General features: G+C 38.2%; 1 protein-coding gene across 6 annotated transcripts in view; it reads left to right on the top strand.

Moving 5' to 3' along the window:
* Usp32 (ubiquitin specific peptidase 32) overlaps positions 1-17326 on the top strand; it is a 165703-nt gene that overhangs the window by 101496 nt on the left and 46881 nt on the right. For 3 of the 6 annotated variants that reach the window (XM_070027096.1, XM_070027099.1, XM_070027101.1), the window contains 6 exons: positions 937-1039; positions 3544-3736; positions 5639-5814; positions 6555-6695; positions 9510-9669; positions 16006-16160. In XM_070027096.1, coding sequence (XP_069883197.1) covers positions 937-1039; positions 3544-3736; positions 5639-5814; positions 6555-6695; positions 9510-9669; positions 16006-16160 — 928 coding nt within the window. The remainder of the gene's footprint in view (positions 1-936; positions 1040-3543; positions 3737-5638; positions 5815-6554; positions 6696-9509; positions 9670-16005; positions 16161-17326) is intronic. The other 3 variants (XM_070027100.1, XM_070027098.1, XM_070027097.1) reach the window with 2 other exon arrangements.

Raw genomic sequence — 17326 nt, forward strand, 5'->3', positions numbered from 1 at the left:
TGGTTTCCTTTATTTGCAATAACTAGTACATATCTAGGACAAGCAGAAAAGGTCAAAAGCTATGTACATATGACCATATAAAATGATGTTAAAAAGAATGAACCCCAAGATAGAGACACAAATATTTTCTTCTTTCTTGCTATTGTTTCTAATGTATTTATAATGTACTATGTGATTTTTTTTCTTTGTATGTTCCTCCCCCATGGCATAACCCCTGTTTTCACTGTATTTCACGTTGGTGCCCTGCATCTTTTATATATGCTTCTCTAATTTGGGGAGGGGGAGGGAAAAAACAAAATGATTAGGGATACAGGTTGACCCATTGTAACAATGAGATGTACAAGGCACTATGTTGAAAATGAACTTTACAACTGCAGGGTGTGAGGGGGGAGGGGGGAGGGGAAGTAGTTGTGGAGGTGGGAAGGAAAGGATGGAAGGGGAAAAACTAAGGAGGAGGCAACAATGCTCCATAGGATATGCACTCATTACTTTGCTCATGTAACTGTAACCCCTTTGTACAGCATTTTTACAATAAAAAATGTACAAAAAACATGTTTACTTAAATACTTGATTGTACACTTATAACAGGCAAACTTGATATTTCATAAATTATCCTAAATAGGATTATTTTTATGTGGATTTTCCTGCCCGGGCTGGCTTTGAACTGTGATCCTCAGATCTCAGCCTCCTGAGTAGCTAGGATTACAGGTGTGAGCCACCAGTGCCTGGCATGTCTGTATTTTTTGGAGACAAATCTCCATGGTCTCTATGACTATGGAAGTTGGCTTTTCAAGGGAAACAATGTTTCACTAATTGAACTTATGACATTGTGTCCCAAATATATCTGTTTGTTAGAACTTCCAATGGTAAGTGTGGGTCTTGTCCTTTGTTTCACACAACTTCATTTGATGTACTGAATTTCTTTTGTATGTACAGAGGATGGTTAGAACGAGAAAGCAGGTATGGTCTGCAGCCAGGACACAATTGGTTTATCATCTCCATGCAGTGGTGGCAACAGTGGAAAGAATATGTCAAATACGTGAGTTAGATTCCTATTATCTTGTGTTTGTCAAAGGAATTCCAACTCCATCAGACCTTGTATAACTAATGACCAGTAATGAAATATTCCAACTTACATAAACATTGAAAAAATTGAAATGTAATATTTATATGATTAGATTCTGTGTATAAACTTCTACATAAATTTATTTACTTTCAACATCCTGCAAGAAAGGTAATATTGGACACAGGGTATTTGTGTATATTAGGCCACTCATATCTCAATTCTCACAGCATCCCTGTGTGGAAAATGATATGGTAACCATATTTTCTATGAGGAACTTAGTGCTAAGTGAAAAAGAAGCCCTAATGTCTTCCTCAGAGTAGAAGATCTGGGATCCAGCCTACACACTATAGAGGATGTATTCTTTCAACTATATCATTTATATTTCCTTCATTAGTTCATCTTTTCCATTGAAATGTTGGAGGCTGTTGGTAAGAAAGGGTAATTACCTATTTAAGAAATTTCATATTCAGGGCTAGGAAGGTGGCTCAGTGGTAGAGCGCTTGCCTTGCATGCCAGAGGCCCTGGGTTCGATTCCTCAGCACCACATAAGCAAAAAAAAAAAAAGCCGGAAGTGGCGCTGTGGCACAAGTGGCAGAGTGCTAGCCTTGAGTTGAAATGCTGAGGGACAGCGCCCAGGCCCAGAGTTCAGGCCCCATGACCGAACTCAAAAAAAAAAAAAGAGGGGCTGGGAAGGTGGCTCAGTGGTAGAGTGCTTGCCTTGCATGCATGAGGCCCTGGGTTCCATTCCTCAGCACCACATAAGCAAAAAGCTAGAAGTGGCGCTGTGGCTCAAGTGGTAGAGCACTAGCCTTGAGCTGAAGAGCTGAGGGACAGTGCCCAGGCCCAGAGTTCAGGCCCCACAACCGGACCCCCCCAAAAAAAAAGAAATTTCATATTCAATATTAGAATTCAATTTTCATAAGGTAATCAATTCTTCTAGTTAAAGAGTTAAGGAAAAAATTCTCACGCTTTAATATTATGGAGTCTAATTTGAAAGTTTATTTTTCCACAATTGGAAAACTGAAATGCCAGAAATCAAATGTCTCCATTTATAGAGAGATAGTTGGTATATAGCATTACTGTATTTGCTATATTGTTCCTAACCAAAATTTTTATAATTTAATTTTCTCTGTTGTGTCATTATTTAGTATTGATCTTGGTAACCAATTTTATTATCTATTTTATTGTTCTTCAGTCCTTTTCCTTTTGCAGCTAAAGTTTTCAAATGTGTGTAGGTTTGTGGGGCATTGTTTTTACTTGTAAAAGATGATTTTATTTTTAAAATTGCTTTTTCTTTTCTTTCTTTCTTTTTTTTTTTGGTCCTGTTACGGGGCCTGAACTCTAGACCTGGGCGCTATCCCTCAGCTCTTCAGCTCAAGGCTAGCACTCTACCACTTGAGCCACAGCGCCACTTCCGGCTTTTCTTTTTCCTTTTTGCTTATGTGGTGCTGAGGAATCGAACCCGGGGCCTCATGCATGCAAGGCAAGCACTCTACCACTGAGCCACTTTCCCAGCTCTGCTTTTTATTTTCATAGTATACTATTTTGGATATTATTTTTCAGAAACATTTGTATTTTTACATAATAAGGTCAAATAACTAGATTTTTCATTCCCTCCATGAATAGTGTAAAATGAAAGCAGGGGTTATTTATATTTGGAAAGGATTGAGGATAATAGTTATTTCTGCTTTTTGTTTTTGTTTTTGGTCGGTTGTGGGGCTTGAACTCTGGGCCTGGGTGCTGTCCCTGAGTTCTTCAGCTCAATGTGAACGCTCTACCACTTGAGCCACAGAGCCACTTCCAGTTTTCTGGTGGTTAATTGGAGATAAGAGTTTAATGGATTTTCCTGCCTGAACTGGCTTTGAACTGTAATCCTCAAAGCTCAGCCTCTGCATAGCTGAGATTACAGGTGTGAGCCACCGGTGCCCAGCATTTCTGTATTTTTTGGAGACAAATCTCATATAGCCTGGGTTGGTCTTGAACTCCCTAAATAACTAGGTCTGTTCTCTCCTCCTCCAATCCCCCATGGGGCTTTTTTTGCAGGGGGTGTGCAGAGGGGAAGAGGGAGGAGAGAGGGTTATTTTTTGTTGTTTTTGTTTGATTTTCTGGTTCTGGGGATTAAACTCGGCATCTCCCATATGTTAGCAATCTACCACTTAGCTACATTCCCAGCACAAGTGTTTCCCAATGTAAAAATGTATTAATTTGACAGTCATGTACTTTGGAATTAAGGTAATAAATGTTGACTATAGATAGAGAATAGGAATATTAGAGTAAAGCACCAGTCTTTATTTTGAAGTACTTTTCTGGCTTTATAATATTCTTAGTGTGGCTTTGAATGTTTTTAAATGACTCTTGCTAGCCCCAGAAAGATGAAATAATAAATAATTGTGAGCTTGATTTTTTGAGGTTCATCTTTTAAAAGTTACAGTTTCAGATCATTCATTTTTGATTATTCTCTGACTTTGTAATCTTAGGATGCCAACCCTGTTGTAATTGAGCCCTCATCTGTTATGAATGGAGGAAAATTTTCGTTTGGTGCAGCAGTACATCCTATAGAGCAGGGTGATGATAGAATTGGAGGTAACCTCAGTTACATGAATACCTCAGAAGAAAAATTTTCAGACAACATTTCTACTGCATCTGAAGCCTCAGAATCTGCAGGCAGTGGTAAATATGACTTGACTTAAAATTAGTCATGGTTAATTTTAAATTGAGCCAGCTTTGGTAGAGTGTCGTGGGTGGGGTACTAGGCTTCAGCCTTCCATTCACAGAAAAAGTTTTGAATGAAATAGTCAACTTTAATATTATTAGATAATTAGCAGCTTTACAGATAAACCTTTTCTACATTGTACTTTATTAGTCTTGTGAAATTTTTTAAATTTTCCATTAATTATAGCTCTACTTACCTATTCAGTCTTTTTTGTCAATAAATTTAGATTTGCAAAGACAAGTGAGAAAGTAAAATATTCTATTTTTAGAACCTTCTTAGATTAAATGAACCCTCTTACCAGATTGTATGGACACTTTGGATCTGAATTTGGAGAATATTTTGTTAAAATAATAAAATAATAAGTAATTTCCTTTAGTCCTTTGTATTTACAAAATATAAAGTAGTAGCTATATACTTCTGAGGAAGATGCTTCGGTATTGTCACCAACTGAATTGAGATGATCCCTGTTTTTCTGCTAAATGAGCAGGACATTTATTGTTACTCTGTTATTTTCTCTTGGACATTTTTCTCCTTCCTATGAAGAAAATAAGAAAGTTGTCAAGGTTACCCTTTTCCTACAAAGTTTATTGTAGAATCTACTATTTTTTTTTCTCTAAGGATCACTTAACAGTGTTAGAAGTACTCTGATCAGCTTTGACAAATTACTTTTTTCTTTTAATTCTGGAAATTGAACCCTAGGATGTGATGCATTCTGAGTAAACATTTTGCCACTGAGCAATACTCCAGCCCCAAACAGATTATATCTAAGGTTGGTTTAGTATGTGCTCACTGTATTTGCTCTGTTACCACAAGTAGAAGGTTACAAAGTAATTTATACTAGGAAGTTTAAACTGGGTGTCAGTGGCTGATACACCTCCTAATCCTGGCTATTGAGGCTAAGACCTGGAAGATCATAGTTTAAAGCCAGTCCTGGCAGAAATATCCGTGAGACTTTATCTCCAGTAAACTAGCAAAAACTTGGGTTGAAGGTGTAGCTCAAGTTGTAGAACACAGCTGAGCAAGAGTGCAAAGCCTTGAGTTCAAGCCTTTATACCAACAAAGAAGAAAAGAAATTTACACAGGAATAACGAGTTGAAATACCTTATAACCACATGAGGTTCACAATTCTAAGCCATGGTGAATCTTTTCTCTGTGCATATTTTCCTATTGTAAAGATCATGCTTTCTAATATGATTTCAGTACTTTATTTGCATATAAATAGAACAGTGAAACCTATAAATTGTTTTGGAAGTGGGAAAGGGATAAGGGAGAATGATAGAGGGGCAAAATTTGATCAGAACACATTGTATTCATGTGTAGAAATGTCATAATGAAACCCGCTCCCTTGTACAACTAATGCATGCTAATAAAAACATCTTTTTATAAAAGACCGTGCCTTCTTTTTAAACAGATACATTAAGGAATAACATTTTTTGTTGGAGTTGTCTTCTTCCCTTTAGATTAGCTACTTCCTGTTGCAATATATTATATCAAGAGTATTTAAAACATTTGGAGGTAGAAGAAAGAATTTAAGAACAACTAGCCCATGTACTTAGCCAAATCTCTTTTCCTTCTTGTCAGGGGATTTGTAATTCTCACCATAAATTATTAGATAGTCTTGAAGAATGACCAAATAACTCACTTGGTAATAATTTTGAAAGCTTTTATTTTACTTAATGTTATCTTACCTACTGCCTCGCCTATCATTACACATTTATTAGAACTTAAAACTGTATTGAAATTTATTATTATCAAAACTAATAATATCAACTTAACATGGACATTTGAGTTTATATATCATCAATCTATGTATGTATAACAACTAAAAATAAGAAATTGCATACTCTTTTCCCTTATAGGCTTTTTGTATTCTGCCACACCAGGGACAGATATATGCTTTGCTCGACAACATAACACTTCTGACAATAACAACCAGTGTTTGCTAGGAGCCAATGGGAATATTCTGTTACACCTTAATCCTCAGAAACCAGGAGCTATTGATAACCAGCCACTAGTAACTCAAGAACCAGTAAAGGTAGGTAATTTGATAAAATTACTCACTTTAAACAGATTTTTTTTCATTATTATTATAAAGGTGATTACAGAGGGGTTACAGTTACTAAGGCTGGTAAAGAGTACATTTCTTTTTGGACAATTGCTACCCCTAAATTATTTTTATGTTGCCAATAAATTATATTTTAGAGAGTTAGTATATAAAAAATGCCGATTTCATTTAGAGTAACACATATAATTCAATAGTAGATGGAAATTTCTTTGCATAGTACATTTCTGTGAGAAAAGTCTGTGACTTCATATTTGAAGTAGGATAGTGAGCCTCAGAAATATTTTCATTCTTGGATAGCTACTGTGAAATATTGAAATGTATATAGGATTTCTTTCCCAAAGTTTCCCCTTGAAAAGCCACATTTCTGGGCTGGGATGTAGGTCAGTGGCAAAGTGCTTGCCTTGCAAGTACAGCGTCTTGGGTTTGATCCCCAGGATTTAAAAAAATAAAAAAGAAAATTAAATAGTTCAACCCTTAGTGCCACAAAATAAGTAAATGAACATCAATTTTCTAGACTGGGGATATATGTCTCAGTGATATGAAGCAGGAGGCTATAGGTCTTCAAAACCACTTAAAAAGGAAGGAAGGGAGGGTTGGTAGGTTGGTTATCAGAAGCAACTACTTGGTAGTGACATATGATATGTCTGTTTTGTTAGTATCCAAGACTTTATAATATTAAGAACCAATACTTACATTTCATTCTTTGTAAGGCCACATCATTAACATTAGAAGGAGGACGATTAAAACGAACTCCCCAGCTGATCCATGGAAGAGATTATGAAATGGTTCCAGAACCTGTATGGAGAGCACTTTATCACTGGTATGGAGCAAATCTGGCCCTACCTAGACCAGTAAGTATAGCTAATAATGTCTTCTATAAGTAGCATAGAAGAGGATCTTTTGTTAAAGATTCTGTAGAATTTTCTGTTTCAAAGAGTTAAGTATTAACCATGATGGTCCTGTTAGGATATAAAACTGGTACTGTGCTAATCTTAAAAGCATGAAATGAGGTGCGGGTAGCTCACACCTGTGATCCTAGCTACTCAAGAAGCTAAGAACTGAGGATCACTGTTTGAAGCCAACCCTGGGCAGGAAAATTTGTAAGACTCTTTATCTTCACTTAGCCACTAAAAAGGCTGAAAGAGGAGCTGTGGCTTAAGCGCTAGTCTTGAACAAAAACGAAACAAAACAAACCCTCGGATAGTGCCCAAGCTCTTAGTTCAAGCCCCAGGACTGGCACAAAAAAAACATGAAATCATATGTTGATATAAATGTTTACCTACATCTGGATTAATAAATAAGTTATTTGAAAAGGTTTACTTTTTTTTTTTTAGTTGATCGTGGGGCTTAAACTCTGGGCTTGGGTGCTGTCCCTCAGTTCTTCAGCTCAAGGTGAGCGCTCTACCGCTTGAGCCACAGCGCCACTTCTGGTTTTCTAGTGGTTTATTGGTGATAAGAGTCTCACGGACTTTCCTGCCCGGGATGGCTTTGAATCATGATTCTCAGATCTCAGCCTCCTGAGTAGCTAGGATTACAGGTATGAGCCACCGGCACCCAGCTTGAAAGGATTTACTTTACAATCATATTTCAACAATTTTTTTTTTTTTTTTTTGTCACTCATGGAGCTTGAACTCAGGGCTTAGGAGCTGTTATTGAGCGTTTGTGGTCAACGCTAGTGCTCTACCCAGGCTGTTTCAAACCAAGATTTTCAGATCTCAGCCTCTTGAGTAGCTAGGATTACAGGCATGAGCCACCAGTGCCTGGCTCTATTTCAACAATTTTAAACGTGAACTTTATGCATCCAATTTTTTAGTCATTTGAACAAAGCCAGATATTGTAGTACACACTTGTAATGCTAAGACTCAAGAGTCTAAGGCTAGCTGGGCCTTTGTAGGATGCTCATAGGCTATATAGCATGCCCCCATATCATGAATCACAAGTATAGCAAATAATTTTTACATAGCACAGTTTTATCATTACTCATAATAAATTAATTATATAAAAATTGTAAATAAAATTTATATTTTAACAAATGTGGGGATGTATACTCATACATTGCTGGGAATAGTATAAACTTCCAGATTTTGAGCAATAGAGTCTATCTAGCTGGGTGCTGGTGGCTCACGCCTGTAATCCTAGCTACTCAGGTGGTTGAGATCGCAGTTCAAAGCCAGGCCAGGCAGGAAAGTCCATGAGACTCTTATCTCCAATTAACTACCAGAAAACCGGAAGTGGCACTGTGGCCCAGGTGGTAGAGTGCTTGCCTTGATCTGAAGAGTTCAGGGACAGCACCCAGGCCCAGAGTTCAAGCCCCATGACAGACCAAAAAAGAGAGAGAGAGAGAGAAACAGAGAAAGAGAGAGAGAGAAAACTTGTATAAATACTGATATGAATACTTTCATGTTTTTTTTTTTTTACTTGTAACTAGTTATATGGATAAGGGCAGAAAATTCTTTGAAGTAATTCTAGTCTTTGAAATGAGTTTAGGATTAGGGAGGAACCTGACATTAAAACCGATGTGACATAAATATGTGAATTTCATTAAATATAGGCAATGAACTTACTCAGCATTTTAGTTTAAATTTGTTGAATTATAACCACTTTGTACAGTAATAAAAATATACTTTAAGCTGGATGCTGGTGGCTCATGCCTGTAATCCTAGCTATTCAGGAGGCTAAGATCTGAGGATCATGGTTCAAAGCCAGCCTGGGCAGAAAAGTCTTCAATAAACTACTCAGAAAAAGCAAAGTGATACTGTGGCCCAAGTAGTAGAGCACTAACCTTGAGTGTAAAGAGGCTCAGGCACAGTGCCTAGGGCCCTGAGTTCAAGCCCCATGACTAGCAAAACAAACACACACAAAAACCCCATCTGTGTGTGTGCGCGCGCGCACACACACACACACACACACACACACACAGACACACACAATTTACAAAATAAAAATAAATTTCACTATTGCAACAATGAGATGTACAAGTCATTAATGTGGAAAAACGAATTTTACAACTTTGGCAGGAGGGAGGCCAAGGGGGGGATGGTAGGAAGGGATGGGAAGGGGAAACAAAGGAGGAGACAACAATAACAATGCTTGATAAGAAATGTACTCATTATCTTTCCCATGTAATTGTAACTCCTCTTTACGGTATTTTCACAATAAAAAATCAATCAATCAATCAATAAATTTCATGCCAGCAATGGTAGTTCATGCCTATAATCCTAGCTACTGAGAATGCTGAAATCTAGAGGATAGAGTTGAGCACAATCCTGGTAAAAGACTCCCATCTCCAGAGTAATCTGCAAAAAGCAGGGCTAGAGACAGCTTAGTAAGCTCGCAATCCCTATACCACCAAAAAGCAATAAACAGGGCTGGGGAGGTAGCTCAGTGGTAGAGTGCTTGCCTTGCATGCCTGAGGCCCTGGATTCAATTCCTCAACACCACATAAGCAAAAAGAAAAAAATCCGGAAGTGGCGCCGTGGCTTAAGTGGTAGAGCGCTAGCCTTGAGCTGAAGAGCTGAGGGACAGTGCCCAGAGCCAGAGTTCAGGCCCCACGACTGGACTTCCCCCCCCCCAAAAAAAAGCAATAAACATTTTTCAGAATTAAGATTAAAATGGCAAGGTTTGATTCTTGTAGCCTTGATCACTTTTTATCTTTCACAACATAGGTGATCAAGAATAGCAAGACAGACATTCCAGAGCTGGAATTGTTTCCTCGACATCTTCTCTTCCTAAGACAGCAGCCTGCAACTCGGACACAACAGTCTAACATCTGGGTGAATATGGGTATGATGAGCCTGAGAATGTTTCCTCAGCATTTACCGAGAGGTAACTTAAGAATGCAGCAAGAATACCATGCATTTCCCTAAAAGTTAAAAAAAAAAAAAGTGAAACCAAGTTGCTCAAAGTATGGTGCCACTGTACTAATTCACATCTGCTTTCATACAGAATCAGTAATTTACTTGTGGGCTCAGATCTATGGTCATGCGCAAGACTAGATGGGGATAGAAGCTAAAATTCTGCAGCTAACCAAGAAAGGTTGTTAACGTATGAAAATAACAAATAAAAACAGATTATATATATATATTTTTTAAATTGTGAAAAGTCATTGTAGGTCTGGGAAGGTAGCTCAGTGGTAGAGTGCTTACCTTGCATGCACCACATAAGCAGAAAAAGCTGTAAGTGGCACTGTGGCTCAAGTGGTAGAGCGCTAGCCTTGAGCTGAAGAGCTAAGGGACAGCCCAGGCCCAAAGGTCAGACCCCAGGACCAACCAAAAAAAAAAATCCATTGTAAATTGTTGCTAGATCTAAACTATAGTTTCCTAGTCATTGATTGGTCTTTTCAACTCCACTTACATTTCTGGGAGTGATTCCCTTCAATGATGTCATTTTTTGTTTCGGCAAAACATGATACATTTGTTACAATCTAAATGCTTTAGAAGAGACAGATAACAGAACAAGTGTATATTTTTCAAAATGAAAGTGCTATATGTGTCATGTCCCCACAAGGAAAGTAATACCAAACCTATTAAAATGGTATATAACACAATTCCCATTCTTAAAAAATGATATGCAAAAGGTTTCCGTTTAATTATTAACTTGCTCTTGATTAACTTCTCTCTTGAGAGAAAAACTTACTCTGTACTGTTCTCTTACAAATATTTGAAATTGTTTGTCAGCAGTAAAATAATGAATTAAAATATGTACAAAGTCTCAGACCTTGTATTAACAATGTCAGATTACTATAATAAATCATTTTTAGTATGTAAGAACTACTTTTGAATTTAGAAAATACTAGTTTTATTTCTTAAAAGTTATAGTCAGCCAGGAGCTGGTGGCTCATGCCTATAATCTTAACTAGTCAGAAGGCTTGAGATCTGAAGATAGCAGTTGGAAGCTAGCTAGGGCCAGAAAGTCTGTGAGACTTTTATCTCCAATAAACTACTGAAAAGACCAGAAATAGAGCTGTGGCTCAAGTGATACAGGGCTAGCCTCAAGCAAAAGAAGCTTAAGGACAGTGTCCAGATCCTGAGTTCAAGCAAAAACCAACAAATTTATAGTCAAATAATATTTGAAGATTATTTAAAGTATTTTTGTAAGAATTATAACAAAATAGTGGTCTCTGCCTAATGAAATTTTTGTCTTAGAGGATTTATCAAAATCAAAAGCAGTGAAATAAAAATCTCTGTGAAACATTCTTAATTTAATTTTCCATTGAATAGAAGTATAGCCTTGCTTCCATGGCACCCATAGCATGTTTTTTTTTTTTTTCTTAATTCTCTTTGAAAGATAACATGAGAGGCAAGATGCGTTGTTGTGCTTTTAGTAAGTATTTGTAACTCTTGTGGTGATCCTAGATTTTTGCTGCTTCTGTAAATTCCTGTAGATTTGCTGGTGCTATTCCAAAGCACGAAATTATGTATATGTGGCTGCCTGCTTAATGAGCTTTGCTGTAAAAACTGTCTGGAATTCAAATAAATTTTCTTATTCAATAGAGGTTGACTTGGACACTTGCATATGCTTTTGAATCCTAGAACTGGTTGTTCTAATACTCCAAATTTGTTGTTAATTTGAAACTTTATTTCTTACTAATTGGTTATGAAATCAATCATTAATCATTTTGAATTTTATAAAAATATGCTTTCTTGCTGTAATCTTATAACTAATCCTCTGATGTATAATTAGAGAAAATTGTTCTTTTGTTTTCTTTTAGAGATTATTCTTTGCTTGCTGATAGTAAAAGATTTGCATTGCTATGGTGTTTAAAAATTCATCATGGTTGAGTTTTTTCCTATCACAGCATAATACTCATCATCTTTCAAATATTTAGCCATTTATTAAAGTGACAAGTATACAAACTTTGTCACAATTGTAATGACTGAAATGTAACTTTCTCTATAGTCGAAATTGCAGATCTTTGGAGGCTGAGATCTGAGGATCACAGTTCTAGGCCAGCAGGAAAATCCTTGAGGCTCTTATCTCCAATTAACTCCAAAATGAGAATGGAGCTGTGGCTCAAAATGATAGGGCACTAGCCTTGAGCAAAAATAGCTCAAGGACCAGCCCAGGTCCTGAGTTCAAGCCCCATAACCAAAAAAAAAAAAGATTACAGAAAGCTTTATCTTTTTTTTTTTTTTTTGCCAGTCCTGGGGTTTGAATAAGGGCATGGGAACTGTCCCGCTTCTTTTGCTCAAGGTTAGCACCCTACTACTTGAGCCATAGCTCCACTTCTGGCTTTTTCTGGTTATGTGGTACCGAGGAATTGAACTCAGGGCTTCATGCATGCAAGGCAAGCACTCTTACCACTAAGCCACATTTCTAGCCCCAAATTATCTTATAAATGACTTTTGAGCCTATCTTTTTTCTTTCTTCCTTTGTTTTTTGCTGGTCGTGGGGCTTGAACTCTGGGCCTGGGTGCTGTCCCTCACCTCTTCAGCTCCAGGCTAGCACTCTACCACCTGAGCCACAGTGCCACATTTCCAGCCCAAAATTCTCTCATAAATAACTTTTCAGCCTATCTTCTTTTCTTTTCTTTTCTTTTAACTGGTTGTGAGGTTTGAACTCTGGGCCTGGGCGCTGTCCCACACCTCTTCAGCTCAAGACTAGGGCTCCACCACAGTGCCACGTCTGGCTTCTTTCTGTTTATGTGGTGCTGAGGAATTGAACCCAGGGCCTCATGCATGGGAGGCAAGCACTCTACCACTGAGCTACCTTCCCAGTCCCTTTTCAGCCTATCTTTGGGGAATGGATTATGCTTAGAAGCTCTAAAACAAATAATGCCAGTATTTTCCTCATCTTTGGTGATTGGTGAGGACTCACTAAAACCATGTTTAATGGAAGGGAAAAAAGTGAAATCATTCCTAGGTGGGTAGAAAACTACCTAGAATGTGTACTTGTACCCTGGAGTGATTATACTGTTCACTACATTCTTATTTGTGGTTGCTCAATAAAACATAACTTTCCATAGATAAAAACCTACAGGTTTTGTCAAGATATTTGATTAGTTAACCAAAATTTAGCAAATTTTCTTTATTTAGAGATGTATCTCAGCTGGGTGCCAGTGGTTCACACATGTAATCCTAGCTACTTAGCAGGCTGAGATCTGAGGATCACAGTTCAAAGCCAGCCCAGGCAAGGAAAGTCCACGAGAGGCTTATCTCCAGTTAACCAACAGCAAACTGGAAGTGATACTGTGGCTCAAATGATAGAGTGCTGGCCTTGAGCTGAAGAGCTCAAGGACAGTGCCCAGGCCCAGAGTTCAGGCCCCACAACTGACAAAAAAAAAAAAAAGAACTGTATCTTTGATTTCCAGTATGCTTGTCATTTCATCCCAATTCTCACAGACTTTCCTGCCCAGGCTGGCTTTGAACTGCAATCCTCAGATCTTAGCCTCCTGAGTAGCTAGGATTATAGGCGTGAGCCCGGCCATGGTTCATTTTTTTTTTTTACATAATGTACATTTAATATAATGCTAGTCTTTTCTTTTGTGATACATTATTTATGATTTCCAGAATTCATTATGTAATTCAATGTAAAAGTAATCCTGGAACTTAATCTTAGCTACTCAGAAGTCTGAAATCTGAGGATCATAGCCAACCCAGGCAGGAAAGTCTGTGAGACTCTTACTTCCAATTAACCACCAAAAACCAGAAGTAGAGTGGTAAAGTGGCTTAAATGGTCAAGTGTCTAGCCTTAAGAAAAAACCTTAGGGACAGGGCCCAGTTCCTGAGTTCAGGTTCCTAGACCAGCACACACAAAGTAAACATGGGATATTAAAATCAAAGTTTATAAAACAGGTGGGATTATTCATTTAAAAATCATTTATGCCAGGTGCTGTTGGCTCACCTTTATAATACTGTCTACTCAGGAGGCTAAGATCTGAGGAACATGGTTCAAAGCCATCCTGTGCAGGAAAGTCTGTGAGACTCTGATCTCTAACTCAGAAAGGGCCAGAAGTGGCTCTGGCTTAAGTAGTAGAATTCTAGCTTTGAGCAGAAGCTCAGGGACAGCACCCAGGCCCTTAGTTTAAGCCTCAGGACTGACAAAAAAAAAAAAAAAAAAAAGATTTCTGGTTGGATTTTTTTTCCCCATTCTCTTTTGAAAGTATATCCTTTGACATGGTATATTCTTTTTTCACTCTTCACTCTTTTCCTTCTGTATATCCTCCCTTGTCCAGGGATTCCTTACCTACAGATTAAGCTAAGTTCAGATCTAACAGAATTCAGAAAAAATGCATTTAAACTCAGTACAAACAGAAAACAATACAATATTATAACTATTTACATAGCATTTACATTGTTACATATTATAAATATTCTCAAAATTAAGTATCTGGGAGGGTATTCATAAATTATTTGCAAGTACTCTGCCAATGTGTGTGAGGGTATTGAGCCATTCATGCATTTTGGTATCATGGAGATGGTGGTCCTCAAACCAATGCCCAAGATTTTCAGGGACACTGTATTGCCAACCGTTTTTGTTTCCACCTTGAGTCCTTAAGCAATTTAAGGACATGTCTGTTGTCATCTTACTGGGCAGGCAGAGTATATATGATTTTTTACCCTTTTTAATGATATTATTTTGACAATGGAAGCTTCTTGACTTCATTTTAAAATTCTCCTTGGCCATATATAGTTTATGCCAATTTGAATCTTAAGTAAAATTTTTTCTTCTATATATCTTCCACTAGGTGATTAGGCCAATTAATGTCTCAGAGTAATGCGATTAATAATTCAGTTAAGAATGTAGATGAAGGGCTGGGAAGATGGCTCAGTGGTAGAGCGCTTGCCTTGCATGCATGAGGCCCTGGGTTCAATTTCCCCAGCACCACATAAGCAAAAAAAAGAAAAAAAGCCAGAAGTGGTGCTGTGGCTCAAGTGATAGAGAGCTAGCCTTGAACTGAAGAGCTGAGGGACAGTGCCCAGGCCCAGAGTTCAGGCCCCACGACTGGGCCCAAAAACAAAAACAAAACAAAAAAAAAGAATGTAGATGAAGCCGGGCCCAGGTGGCTCATGCCTGTAATCCTAGCTACTCAGCAGGCTGAGCTGAGGATTGAAGTTCTAAGCCAGCCCTGGCTGGGAAGTCCGTGAGACTCTCGTGGGGCTTGAACTCTGGGCTTGGGCGCTGTCCTTGCGTTCTTCACCTCAAGGTAAGCACTCTACCATGTGAGCTGGAGCCACAGCACCACTTCCGGTTTTCTAGTGGTTTATTGGAGATAAAGAGTCTCAGGGACTTTCCCCGGGCTGGCTTTGAACTGTGATCCCCAGATCTCAGCCTCCTGAGTAGCTAGGATTACAGGCGTGAGCCACTGGTGCCCAGCTTCCCTGAGACTCTTATCTCCAATTAACCACCAGAAGAAATAACCTAGAAGTAGCGCTGTGGTTCCAGGTCCAGAGTTCAAGCCCCATGACCAGCAACAACAACAAAAAGAATGCAGATTAAGTAACTCAAATTTCCTATCTGTCTAATTCTGTCCCATTTAATCTCTTCATTTGTTTTTGTTTGTTTCTTTGTAGTTCTGGACTTTGAGCCCATTCATGATAGGCAAGGACTCTACCAATAAGCTACATTTCCAGTCATCTTCCCCACTCTGAATTACTAAATGTTACTTCATCTTGCTATTGAGTACAGTCCAACTGAGGATAGCCATATGTGAATGTCAATTTTTTTGTCAGCATGTTTTTTTTTTTTTTTTTTTTGGGTCCGGTCCTGGGGCCTGAACTCTGGGCCTGGGCACTGTCCCTCAGATCTTCAGCTCAGGGCTAGCGCTCTACCACTTGAGCCACAGCGCCACTTCCGGCTTTTTTCTTTTTTGCTTATGTGGTGCTGAGGAATCGAACCCAGGGCCTCATGCATGCAAGGCAAGCGCTTTACCACTGAGCCACCTTCCCAGCCCCTGTCAGCATGTTTTCACTCCTCTTGAGATCCAAATGTACTGATTATTTGAGGTTCCATGCTTTTATTGGTCTTCTTTTCAAAACTAAGGCTCTTAAGACACTTCATCTCTTGTCTTCATTTTATTGCTTTCATAGTACTCTCCATTTATGAAATTATTAAACCTGTAATTCTCATTTCTCATCTTCCTAAAATAGTATGGTCCCTGTTACTGGGTGCTAATTTTTTTAATATTTTTCTTTTTCCTTATTGTAATTCCTATAACCATAGGAAATGTACCTTCTCCAAATGCACCTCTAAAGCGAGTATTAGCCTATACAGGCTGTTTTAGTAGAATGCAGACCATCAAGGAAATTCATGAGTATCTATCTCAAAGGCTTCGCATCAAAGAGGAAGATATGCGCTTGTGGCTATACAATAGCGAGGTAAGAGGCATTTCAGAGTCATGGTGAGTTAAATGTTAAATCATATCTCATGAGTATGAAATTTTTGCCTACAGTATTTACACCAAAAGCTGTATCCATAAATCTTTGACTACATTATTGCATGGATGTAGGTATTTGCCACCTGAGATCTTATCAGTTCATTGTTATGAATAGTGCCATCTTGTAAATATTACAATTACATTATAAAATAATAACTTCTCTGGAAGTGTACTCATTACCTCACTCATGTAACTGTAACCCTCTGTATAGTATCTCTACAATAAAAAAATTAAAAAAAAAAAATAATAACTTCTCTTTTTTTTTTTTTTTTTGTCAGTTGTGGGGCTTGAACTCTGGGCCTGAGCGCTGGCCCTCAGCTCTTCAGCTCAAGGCTAGCGAGCGCTCTACCACTTGAGCCACAGCGCCACTTCCAGTTTTCTGGTGTTTTATTAGAGATAAGAGACTTATAGACTTTCCTGCCTGGGCTGGCTTTGAACCGTGATCCTCAGATCTCAGCCTCCTGAGTAGCTAAGATTACAAGTGTGAGCCACCAGCACCCTGCACAACTACTTTCTTTTAACTAAATGTTATATTGATTTTTTTTTCTTTTCCTTTCTCTCTTTCTGTCTCTCCTTCTCTCTCATTGGTAATTCCACATGTCACTGAGAATAACAAGCAAATACCACTGTATTTAGCCATTGTGCTTCCTTTATAGCTGAGATAACAGGTGCATGCCATGGTGCCCAGCCATTGGTTCAGATGTTGTCTCATGTACTTTTTGCCCAAGCTGGTCTTGAATCATGAACATTAGTCTCTGCCTCCCAACTACCGAGGATTCAAGGCTAGAACCACTACAATTAGTCTTGGATTTGTTTAACAATAACTTATACACATATTACAACAAAATTTTTAAATACAAAGTACATGATGAAAATTTTCCATTCCATCCTTTTGACCACTGTCTTCTACTTCTCTCAGAGGTACCGTTAATTGTGTGTACATTTTTCCCAATACATGTAACATAAATCATACTCTGAAACTGGATCATAAGAATAGTTTCAACTCATTCTCTATCCCCTAGTGCATTCTTACATCCTCCTCTAATTACCATCAAGAGCCAGTATCACATAGTAATAAAAGCTCTGGTAACTCACATCTGTTATCCT

The sequence above is a fragment of the Dipodomys merriami genome, unplaced genomic scaffold, assembly GCF_024711535.1.
Source record: "Dipodomys merriami isolate MVZ:Mamm:240054 unplaced genomic scaffold, mDipMer1.0.p SCAF_19, whole genome shotgun sequence".
Taxonomy (NCBI): domain Eukaryota; kingdom Metazoa; phylum Chordata; class Mammalia; order Rodentia; family Heteromyidae; genus Dipodomys; species Dipodomys merriami.